We start from the raw sequence: 13,082 nt of genomic DNA, 5'->3' as shown, positions 1-13,082 counted from the left end.
AGCCCCACCAGTGTCTTTTATACAGGATAGCCTGTAAGATACTGTACTATGCTGGTGTTTTGGAAATGTGTTCAGATGATGAGTCACTCACTGAGGTGGAGGACTTGACTCGCTTGCAGTAATTGTTGTTAGAATTGTGATTGTCAATCGAATTTTCTTATTGCGATGTTCAGTATTTCAGTACCCTGTCATGTTATATAATTGTTTTTGTGCAGTGTTATGAAATGTGAGTTGCCAGTATATTTTTATTTAAGCATGCATGTGAGTGCTGTTGCGTATGTATAGTAGAGGGGAGAGTAGGCCTTCAATTTTTCAGAGCATGAATGTTAAACTTGTTTCTGCCATACCTTGTTGAATTTTATGAATGCCATGTTGTGTGTGTGTGTGTGTGTGCGTGAGTGTGTGTGTGTGTGTGTGTGGGTGTGTGTGTGTGTGTGTGTGTGTGTGCGCACATGCAGAATTCCTGGGTGATATACAGTGTAGAGTGAGAAGGTAATTTCTTTAGAGATGAGTGGTATTAAGTTTATGTAGTATCCTGTGGTACAAGGATAAGCAAGAGTTGGAAGATACCCTTTGCCTACTGTTGTGATACGCGAGTGTGGTTGAAAGATACCCATTTTGTTGTGCATGATTGTGGGTATGTTTTAAAGTTATATATTGTGCTTCTGCAAGGATGAGCAAGGGTTGAAAGATACTCTTTGCCTTCTGATGACACTGCTTACTTTGTCCGGTGAGGATTGAAAGATATCCATTATTTATTGTTAATATTTTCTTAGGGGGAAATATGTTATATCCTGATTTAGGTATAATAATGCACTCTCTCTACCTAAGTCCCTTATACCTGCTCCTCAGCCAGTGTGTGATGTCATAGAATGTTTATGTATGCCTGGAGAGATGAGCTGCAGAGAGTGGACTGAGCAGTAGGAGGCTTTTCCTGGTGGATCATTAATATAACACCTGTAACTTGTAACTAAGATTTTTACCTTCAAATAAACTTCATCATAAGACCTACGCTACCTGCCTACTGAGGATCTTTCTTCGATTACAACACTTTGTCTGTACGGCGCTGTTACTGCTATGTAGATGGGGCATCAAACGCCTTCCTGAGGTAATCGTAAAGATGATGGCATGTAGGCACTAGGCAAAGTCTCTGTGTGCTGGATGAAGCAGAAGTTTGTATTTTATTCGAGGATTTTTTCTTGGGCAGCGTGTTTCTACTCTTCCAGTTTCTGATAGGACGACACTCTCCTGCTCTATGCTGCCTTAAAGCACTTTGTGAAATCACTACTCGCGAGTCGCTTATAATACCCTATTACAAGTGAAAATGAATTTTTATTGATTTGGTTGTTTGTTTATTTAGCTGTTTATTTTGGCACTTGTATAGTATCCCTGACGCAATAGGGGTTGGGGCACTTTCCAAAGAACAGAAGGGTTTCATTCAAATGAGGTGGCTCATATTCGGAGCACGCCAAGTGGCAGTCTTCAAGAGGGTGAAATGCTCAGTGTGGCAGCCTGTTTTGTCAAGTTGATACTAGGTTAGGAATTGTCTGAATACAAGTGTTTTCGATTTGTTTTCTGAAAGTGGTAAGTGGAAACAGAGTTATTAATCTGGATGTGGAAGAACATTTGATATAGATTCATCTGCTCTGTGTGTGGTTTTTTTAGGTCTCGCGACCTATCGATGTGCGCAAGCGCATCGAGCGGAGCGAGAATTCATGTGGCGAAAACAGCTTCAAACCAAAGGGCTTTCAGCCCCGCGGTTTTCATGCTGTTCACGTGAACCACGTGATAACATGCACGCGCATTCAGGGCCAGCCAGCCCAGCACATCAAAGGGCTTCTCCTCCCCTAATTATTCATGGCCGGCCGCAGGCCGGCCGTACTTTCAGTTTCCCGGAACGGCTTCTCCTCACCTAATTAGGGGAGGAGAAGCCCTTTGATGTGCTTCACACCAATGCGCCTCAGTCATTCCTCTTCTTTGTATTTGCTTCCAGACTCCGATCTGCTCATGTGCACAAGACGCTTTACACATTACACTCATCTGCCTGAAGTGGGAGTTTTAAACAAGCAAAGCTGGTCCTTCTGTACTTGCAGTTTCACTTCTAATGTGTGTTGTTATTTATCATGATTTTTAGCTGAGGTCTATCACGCTCGTTCATGAGGTTGATCTCTTCATACTGTGAAATGTTTTCAAAGTTGTTTTTGATTGTCTTACCGCTGGAGGTCTCCCTGTGCTACATTTAGCCTCTGACACATGCAACGCCACGCAACCACGCAACGCCACTCAACCACGCAACGCCACTCAACCACGCAACGCCACTCAACCACGCAACGCCACTCAACCACGCAACGCCACTCAACTACGCCACGCAACTACGCAACGCCACGCAACTACGCAACGCCACGCAACTACGCAACGCCACTCAACTACGCAACGCCACTCAACTACGCAACGCCACTCAACTACGCAACGCCACTCAACTACGCACGCCACTCAACTACGCACGCCACTCAACTACGCACGCCACTCAACTACGCAACGCCACTCAACTACGCAACGCCACTCAACTACGCAACGCCACTCAACCACGCAACGCCACTCAACTACGCAACGCCACTCAACTACGCAACGCCACTCAACTACGCAACGCCACGCAACTACACTACGCAACGCCACTCAACTACGCAACGCCACTCAACTACGCAACGCCACTCAACTACGCAACGCCACTCAACTACGCAACGCAACTACACTACGCAACGCCACTCAACTACGCAACGCCACTCAACTACGCAACGCCACTCAACTACGCAACGCCACTCAACCACGCAACGCCACTCAACCACGCAACGCCACTCAACCACGCAACGCCACTCAACTACGCAACTCCACTCAACTACGCAACGCCACTCAACTACGCAACGCCACGCAACTACACTACGCAACGCCACTCAACTACGCAACGCCACTCAACTACGCAACGCCACGCAACTACACTACGCAACGCCACTCAACTACGCAACGCCACTCAACTACGCAACGCCACTCAACTACGCAACGCCACTCAACTACGCAACGCCACGCAACTACACTACGCAACGCCACTCAACTACGCAACGCCACTCAACTACGCAACGCCACTCAACCACGCAACGCCACTCAACCACGCAACGCCACTCAACCACGCAACGCCACTCAACTACGCAACTCCACTCAACTACGCAACGCCACTCAACTACGCAACGCCACGCAACTACACTACGCAACGCCACTCAACTACGCAACGCCACTCAACTACGCAACGCCACTCAACTACGCAACGCCACTCAACTACGCAACGCCACGCAACTACGCAACGCCACGCAACTACGCAACGCCACGCAACTACGCAACGCCACGCAACTACGCGCAACTACGCAACGACGCAACGCCACGCAACGACGCAACGCCACTCAACTACGCAACGCCACTCAACTACGCAACGCCACGCAACTACGCAACGCCACTCAACTACGCAACGCCACTCAACTACGCAACGCCACTCAACTACGCAACGCCACTCAACTACGCAACGCCACTCAACTACGCCACGCCACTCAACTACGCCACGCAACTACGCAACGCCACGCAACTACGCAACGCCACGCAACTACGCAACGCCACTCAACTACGCAACGCCACTCAACTACGCAACGCCACTCACACATGCAACGCCACTCACACATGCAACGCCACTCACACATGCAACGCCACTCACCCACGCAACGCCATCATCTACGCAACGCCATCATCTACGCAACGCCACTCACACATGCAACGCCACTCACACATGCAACGCCACTCACACATGCAACGCCACTCACACATGCAACGCCACTCAACCACGCAACACCACTCAACCACGCAACGCCACTCAACTACGCAACGCCACTCAACTACGCAACGCCACTCAACTACGCAACGCCACGCAACTACGCAACGCCACGCAACTACGCAACGCCACGCAACTACGCAACGCCACGCAACTACGCAACGCCACGCAACTACGCAACGCCACGCAACGACGCAACGCCACGCAACGACGCTACACTACGCAACGCCACTCAACTACGCAACGCCACTCAACTACGCAACGCCACTCAACTACGCAACGCCACTCAACTACGCAACGCCACGCAACTACGCAACGCCACGCAACTACGCAACGCCACTCAACTACGCAACGCCACTCAACTACGCAACGCCACTCAACTACGCAACGCCACGCAACTACGCAACGCCACGCAACAACGCCACGCAACTACGCAACGCCACGCAACTACGCAACGCCACGCAACTACGCAACGCCACGCAACTACGCAACGCCACGCAACTACGCAACGCCACGCAACTACGCAACGCCACTCACACATGCAACGCCACTCACACATGCAACGCCACTCATCTACGCAACGCCACTCATCTACGCAACGCCACTCATCTACGCAACGCCACTCAACTACGCAACGCCACGCAACTACGCAACGCCACGCAACTACGCAACGCCACGCAACTACGCAACTACGCAACGCCACGCAACTACGCAACTACGCAACGCCACGCAACTACGCAACTCCACTCAACTACGCAACTCCACTCAACTATGCAACGCCACTCAACTACGCAACGCCACTCAACTACGCAACGCCACGCAACTACGCAACGCCACGCAACGACGCAACGCCACGCAACGACGCTACACTACGCAACGCCACTCAACTACGCAACGCCACTCAACTACGCAACGCCACTCAACTACGCAACGCCACTCAACTACGCAACGCCACTCAACTACGCAACGCCACTCAACTACGCAACGCCACGCAACTACGCAACGCCACGCAACTACGCAACGCCACGCAACTACGCAACGCCACTCAACTACGCAACGCCACTCAACTATGCAACGCCACTCAACTACGCAACGCCACTCAACTACGCAACGCCACTCAACTACGCAACGCCACGCAACAACGCCACGCAACTACGCAACGCCACGCAACTACGCAACGCCACGCAACTACGCAACGCCACGCAACTACGCAACGCCACGCAACTACGCAACGCCACGCAACTACGCAACGCCACGCAACTACGCAACGCCACTCACACATGCAACGCCACTCACACATGCAACGCCACTCACACATGCAACGCCACTCATCTACGCAACGCCACTCATCTACGCAACGCCACTCATCTACGCAACGCCACTCATCTACGCAACGCCACGCAACTATGCAACGCCACGCAACTACGCAACGCCACGCAACTACGCAACGCCACGCAACTACGCAACTACGCAACGCCACGCAACTACGCAACTCCACTCAACTACGCAACTCCACTCAACTATGCAACGCCACTCAACTACGCAACGCCACTCAACTACGCAACGCCACTCAACTACGCAACGCCACTACGCAACGCCACGCAACTACGCAACGCCACGCAACTACGCAACGCCACTACGCAACGCCACGCAACTACGCAACGCAACTACGCAACACCACGCAACTACGCAACGCCACGCAACTACGCAACACCACTCACACATGCAACGCCACTCACACATGCAACGCCACTCAACCACGCAACGCCACTCATCTACGCAACGCCACTCATCTACGCAACGCCACTCATCTACGCAACGCCACTCACACATGCAACGCCACTCACACATGCAACGCCACTCACACATGCAACGCCACGCAACTACGCAACGCCACGCAACTACGCAACGCCACGCAACTACGCAACGCCACGCAACTACGCAACGCCACGCAACTACGCAACGCCACGCAACTACGCAACGCCACTCAACTACGCAATGCCACTCAACTACGCAACGCCACTCAACTACGCAACGCCACTCAACTACGCAACGCCACTCAACTACGCAACGCCACTCAACTACGCAACGCCACTCAACTACGCAACGCCACTCACACATGCCACTCAACGCCACTCAACCACGCAACGCCACTCAACTACGCAACGCCACTCAACTACGCACACATGCAACGCCACTCAACCACGCAACGCCACTCAACCACGCAACACCACTCAACCACGCAACGCCACTCAACCACGCAACGCCACGCAACGCCACTCAACTACGCAACGCCACTCAACTACGCAACGCCACTCAACTACGCAACGCCACGCAACTACGCAACGCCACTCAGCCACGCAACGCCACTCAGCCACGCAACGCCACTCAGCCACGCAACGCCACTCAGCCACGCAACGCCACTCAGCCACGCAACGCCACTCAGCCACGCAGTGCCACTTTCACACACACTGTGCAGTGCACAATAGGTCTCGCAGTAGGAAAGTTGGAGATATTGGTTTTTTAAATGACAAAGCCCTTTATGTTTTTAACATGCAAAATAAAAGGCATTGTTATTTGCAATTGTAATAGCTCCAACTTTCCTACTGCGAGACCTATTGGCAACGCCAGTGCTTGTTTGTTGTTGCAGCGGAGGGGCTACATTTTGGAACTTCCACTGGCAAAGAATACACCTTTGCTAAGATAAAAAAAAAACTAATATGAATATAAAGAAATTACATTCTCCCTTCTATGATCATAATATATCAAGCCAGTGTTGTGTAAGCAGTTACATCTTTGCCCATGGACTCCCACCTAGGATGGCTGGGAGATCATTTTCAATTTGCTGATTTTCAGCAGTCTTCTCATCCATCATGCTATCAACTGCTTACATTTATTCTAAATGGAGCATTATATTGCAGTCTGTTTTCCGTATGTTCAGATGTTCTGTGTTTCCCTGCACTAACATTGAGAACGTGAACTGATGACCCCTGATGGTCCTTATCAAGGAAGCCACCCTCTGGACTCACTTTCCTTTGAGGGACACATCAACAGTCATCGGATTGTTGAGGCTTGGCTCTTTCCCTAGCAGTCCCAGCATCCTCTCCTCTTTACTATTGCAAGTGCAGGGCTTCACCACCTAGAAACATGTGTGGTAGTAGCCAAAGGTTTGATAGACTTCCCTGTTAACAAACTCAACATCACACATAACCTAACGCGTTGTAAAACAACACAGCACAACATAGATTCCTTTGACAGTGCACTGTCAAGAAACCCAGAAAACATGCTGACCACCATACAAATGTTATTAATTATTTAATGCAAAAACCACAGTTGATGGACAGAATGCAGAACAATGTCCTACACGCTTCCGAGGACCGGTTTTCTGGCATTCCAGCCATCTTCAGCCCGGCTTGCTTGAATCCAGTGGTGTGTAGAGCATGGGACTCACATCTGAGCATACCCATCCCACTCGGGGTGACAAATGCAAAAACCACAGTTGATGGACAGAATGCAGAACAATGTCATACATTCACCCCAGTACAGAGATCTGGGCCTAAATCCATCGTTTGTTTTGCACTCCACACCACCCCAGTTCAGACATGGCCATATGCAAATCAGTCTGACCCTGTGCCTCATGGGAACAGTCCAGCCCCAACTGCCAAGCCATGCCTTCCCTGGACCGGAAACAAGCTTCCGAGGACCGGTTTCTGGCATTCCAGCCGTGTCTGACCTAGGGTGGTGTGGAGTGCAAAAAAACGATGGATTTAGGCCCAGATCTTTGTACTGGGGTGAATGTAAGACATTGTTCTGCATTCTGTCTATCAACTGTGTTTTTTGCAATTAATTATTTAATGGCACACCCAACAAGAAAATATATATTTAAGATGTGAATGTACTTTTGATAGCTGGTGCAGTTTTCTTTGACTACTGTTGTAAATAACCCCAAAACATTTGCACTAATGGTGTATGTATGCTGCATTAACCTTTCAGAGTCTCCGTACCTCTCCAGCAGCGGTATGCATCCTAAAAAGTCTATGGTGTGGAGGTCCCTGAAAGGAACAGGACACAAGCATACAGAAAATCCTATGACCAAAATGCCGAGAAATCTGTGGCTGTCATCTCTAAAGCAAAGAAGTGGTAAGAACGGAATTGCATGTGTATTTTTGTCTCCGATAAGGTCTTGAAGTTGTGGTATTTAACTCCCTATGTGGTAAGATAAGTGTTAAATGCTCTGTTCGAGGCATATGGGCTGCAGATGGTACATTATGAATAGATCGCCATCTGGTGTTGGGCTCGGATGATTGCACTTTGTTTTTCTCTTGGAGAGTCTTTTGTATCTTGGTGACTCCTCCCTTAGTTGGTAGTGCGCATGGGCATCGGCTCCATCCTTAGATTGTTTTTTTCCGCCATCGGGTTCGGATGAAGATCGAGACGCTCCAGATCAACTTCAGAAGAAAGTGATTTTTCGGCGCGTATTCCCTTTCCAATTCGACGGTATTGTTAGCGAACGCGTTCTTTTCCATTCCGACGCGTTACAAATTCAAAATAGAAGAGAAAAACTTGGATCTACGTCGAAGAACAGGAGACCTTTCTCGACGCAGTCAAGCCCGGAGTCCATGGAAAGGACTCCATTCAAAAAATGTCCATCGTGTGGTGCTAAGTTCCCACACAAGGACCTACACGAGGTGTGCAACCTCTGTCTATCGCCTGAACACGAATCCAGGGACTGCGAAGCCTGCGCAGCATTCTCCTCCAAGCTAACGATTAGAAATCGTCGAGCTCGAAGACACGAGGCTTCCAGAATGCAGGCGGAGGCAATCCCGGAGCTGTTCGGAGACGAACAAATCGAGGAAGAAGAGGACCAGTCGGGGTCGGAAGGGGACCAGTCGGAGGTTGAAGAACTCTTCGAGCAACAAACCGTGAGTGACGACGTCCCCTTACCGAAAAACCGACCCCGTGCGGTAACGACCCCGCCCTCGGGCCCGGTCAAACCGCTGAAAAAAGTTTCCGACGCCCCGCCCTCGGGCCCGGCAACGAAACCGAAACTGAAACCGAAGCACTCGGAATCCCACCATGTCGGATCCGAGAAAAGGGCGACATCGACTTCGGCACCGAGGCTACATACAAAGGAGAGCTCGGTATCGAAACATTCCATGTCGAAAAAGAAATATGATTTATCGCCCAAAAGACACTCGATACCCAAAAAGTCGGAATCGAGCAGACATTCGGTGTCGAAAACAGCAAGATCTGAAGATCAAAAACAAAAACAGCTCTCGGAACCAGGACCCTCGGTACCGATTCAAGAGCAACAAACAGATCCCAAACAAAAGATCTTGTTTATTGACCCACAAACTGGGAAAGTGGTCACGAAGAAGAGAAAGAGTGAACAGTCAGAAGATAAACCTCTTCCTTCAAAAAAGAGAACAATGGGGACGAACATAACTCCTCCTGCTTCTCCTCGTCCTAGAGACACACCCTCTTCTCCTATTCCTCACAATAGGCCACATATTCCTACACCCTCCACACCAAGACCAGCTACACCTCAGTCAGATGTAGACAGTGATATAGGGGAGGGAGAACCTCAAGGGGATGACGAATCTATCCCAGATGAGGAAGATCCATGGGAAAATTACGATGTAGGGTCAGATGAGGACAACGACCCAGAGCTATACCCCTCAAAGCCTTCACCACCTGATGATAACACAGGTTTTGTGCAGCTCATTAATAGGGCAGCAAAATATCACAAACTAGATATGCACACAGAACCTCAGATAGAGGATTTCTTGTTAGAGACTCTACCTAGTGCACAGAGAACATCAGGTACTCTTCCTATGCTGAAGGGTCTTCTCACTCACACAGAGGAAATATTCGAAAACCCAGTGAGAGCCAGGGTGTTAAACCCAAGAATCGATAAAAAATACAAAGCGGCTCCAAAGGACCCAATATTTATTAGAGGGCATGTACCTCTAGACTCGCTGGTGGTCTCAAACGCTCGTAAAAGAGCAAACTCATTATCTACAGGAGAGGCTCCTCCACCAGATAAAGAGTCGAAGTTAATAGATGCATCAGGCAAAAGAGTAGCATCACAGGCAGCGAATAGCTGGCGTATAGCCAATACACAAGCACTACTCGCACGTTACGACAGGGCACATTACGATGAGTTAGAAAAACTTCTCACACATCTTCCAAAAGAACATCAGAAGAAGGCAGACCAATTAATACAGGAAGGTAAAATAATAACCAATACTTCCATTAAGTGTGCATTAGACGCAGCAGACACTGCAGCAAGGTCTATTAACACTAGTGTCATGCTAAGAAGGCACGCATGGCTTAGAATCTCAGGATTCAAACAAGAAGTACAAACAGCCCTACTGAACAAACCATTTGATCAGAAGACATTGTTTGGTTCAAGTACAGACGAGACATTAGAAAAGATGAAGAAAGATACGGAAACGGCTAAGTCAATGGGAGCATTGCAACAGCCAACGCACAGAGGTTCCTTTCGTAGATCCACCTATAGAGGGGGCTCAAAAAACACAGGAACAAATCAGCAATCCACATCTTTCACACCAACATCACCCAGAGGTAATTCAAGAGGTAGTTACAGAGGTAACAACAATAAGGGTAGAGGCCGCGGAAATAATAACAACCGCAACGCCTCAACACCAAAACAGTGACTTCATAGAACTCCCCCCAGACCACATAACACCGGTCGGGGGACGTCTATCACAGTTCCTACCTGTCTGGGAAAACATCACGTCAGACAAGTGGGTGAGACAAATTATCCAACATGGTTATTGCCTAGAACTCACAGCTACCCCATCAAACATCCCTCCCAAACAGCGTCCAATGAGTCAGGATCATCTGACATTGTTAAGAGAAGAAGTGCTAGCACTTCTACAAAAGCATGCAATAGAGAAGGTCCCAAAGGATCAACAAGGAACAGGAGTATACTCTCTATACTTCCTGATCCCCAAAAAGGACGGGTCCCTACGACCAATATTAGACCTCAGACCTCTCAATGCTTACATAAATTCGGAACACTTCCACATGGTCACGCTCCAACAAGTACTCCCTTTACTGAAGAAAGGGGACTTTCTTTCTACACTGGATCTAAAAGACGCTTACTTTCATATCCCAATTCACAAAGCCCACAGAAAATACCTAAGGTTTGTGTTAGAAGGACAACACTACCAGTTCAAGGTCCTTCCGTTCGGTGTCACAACAGCACCGAGAGTTTTCACAAAATGCCTAGCTGTGGTGGCAGCACACCTAAGAAGACAACAAATACATGTCTTCCCATACTTGGACGATTGGCTAATAAAGGCCAAATCAAAGGAAGAATGTCTTCACAACACACAGAAGACAATTCAATTGCTGCACCACCTAGGGTTTACGGTGAACTACAAAAAATCACACCTGCAACCAAACCAGATCCAGCAATACCTGGGGGCTACAGTAGACACAGAAAAGGCAATAGCATACCCCAACCCAATCAGAGTACAGACAATGGTCGGGTTAATACAAAGATTTCAACCACAACACTCACTACCAGCACGAGTGTTTATGCAACTATTAGGCATGATGTCCTCTTGCATACTGCTAATACCACATGCCAGACTACAAATTCGCCCACTACAAGAGTGTCTAGCGACACAGTGGAATCAGGCTCAAGGTCAGATTACAGATCTGGTGTTGGTAAACGACCGGACGTATCGCTCTCTGAAGTGGTGGAACACAGAAAACATTTCCAAGGGACGGTCGTTCCTAGAGCCAATTCCACAAGTAATAATAACAGCGGACGCATCGCTCTCCGGATGGGGAGCGCATATGGACAAATACACAGTACAGGGGAAGTGGAGTGCGCAGCAAAAGAAACTGCACATCAACTACCTAGAACTATTAGCAATATTTCTAGCACTAAAAGCTTTCCAAATGCAAATAACAAACAAGGCAGTCCTGATCAGAACAGACAACATGACTGCAATGTATTATATTCAAAAACAGGGGGGGACACACTCTCTCCAACTGTCCAAACTAGCACAGGACATATGGAGATGGGCCATTCCTCAAAAGATCTACCTGTTAGCGGAACACCTACCAGGAATTCAAAATCAAATAGCAGACATCCTAAGCAGACAGTCAGAACAAGTTCACGAATGGGAGCTGCACGACCAAATACTACAGCCATTCTTCCAAAAATGGGGGCAACCAGAGATAGATCTGTTTGCAAATCATCAGAACGCAAAATGCAAACAATTCGCATCCAGGTACCCACACCAAAGGTCCCAGGGCAATGCACTGTGGATAAATTGGTCCAACAAATTTGCTTACGCGTTCCCTCCTCTACCACTAATTCCATTACTGGTGAGGAAACTGCAGCAACACTCAATGACAATGATACTAGTGGCACCCACGTGGGCAAGGCAGCCGTGGTTCACCACGCTGCTACAACTCTCACAAGTACCACATCAAAAGCTAAGGTTATTACCCATGCATCTTACACAGAACCATGGAGAAATAATGCACCCAGATCCCAAACAACTGAACCTAGCGATCTGGCTCCTGAGGTCATAGAGTTTGGGTATTTAGATTTACCACCAGAATGCATGGAAATCATTAAACAGGCAAGACGTCCTACCACCAGAGCATGCTACGCAGCAAAATGGAAGAGGTTTGCTATACACTGTAACAGTAAGCACATCAACCCTCTGGACGCATCCACTAAACAAATCATTTGCTATTTATTACACTTACAGCAATGTAACCTAGCATATACCTCTATCAGGGTTCATCTAGCAGCCATAGCGGCGTACCTACAAAACAGGCAACACCTGTCACTGTTTAAAGTACCAGCAATTAAAGCTTTCATGGAAGGACTCAAAAGAGTCATTCCACCAAGAAGACCACCTTCCCCAGTCTGGAATCTCAACATAGTGCTTACCAGACTAATGGGGCCACCCTTTGAACCTATGCATAGGTGTGAAATACAATTCCTCACATGGAAGGTGGCCTTCCTCATAGCTATCACGTCACTTAGAAGAGTAAGTGAACTGCAGGCTTTTACGATTCAAGAACCATTTATGCAGCTACACCAAAATAAAGTGGTTCTTAGAACAAACCCAAAATTCTTACCAAAGGTTATTTCAGCATTCCACATCAATCAGTCAGTGGAATTACCGGTTTTCTTTCCAAAACCACAAACAGT

General features: G+C 48.5%; 1 protein-coding gene across 3 annotated transcripts in view; it reads left to right on the top strand.

Moving 5' to 3' along the window:
• The window catches only part of IQCE (IQ motif containing E), a 272,321-nt gene that overhangs the window by 79,417 nt on the left and 179,822 nt on the right, over positions 1-13,082 (top strand). For all 3 annotated transcript variants that reach the window (XM_086940632.1, XM_086940634.1, XM_086940633.1), the window contains one exon: positions 7,865-8,011. In XM_086940632.1, the coding sequence (XP_086796758.1) occupies positions 7,865-8,011 (147 nt within the window). The remainder of the gene's footprint in view (positions 1-7,864; positions 8,012-13,082) is intronic.

The sequence above is a fragment of the Lissotriton vulgaris genome, chromosome 10, assembly GCF_964263255.1.
Source record: "Lissotriton vulgaris chromosome 10, aLisVul1.2, whole genome shotgun sequence".
NCBI lineage: Eukaryota > Metazoa > Chordata > Amphibia > Caudata > Salamandridae > Lissotriton > Lissotriton vulgaris.
Note: the sequence above shows the minus strand (reverse complement) of the source record. Positions and strands in the feature narration are given on the sequence as shown.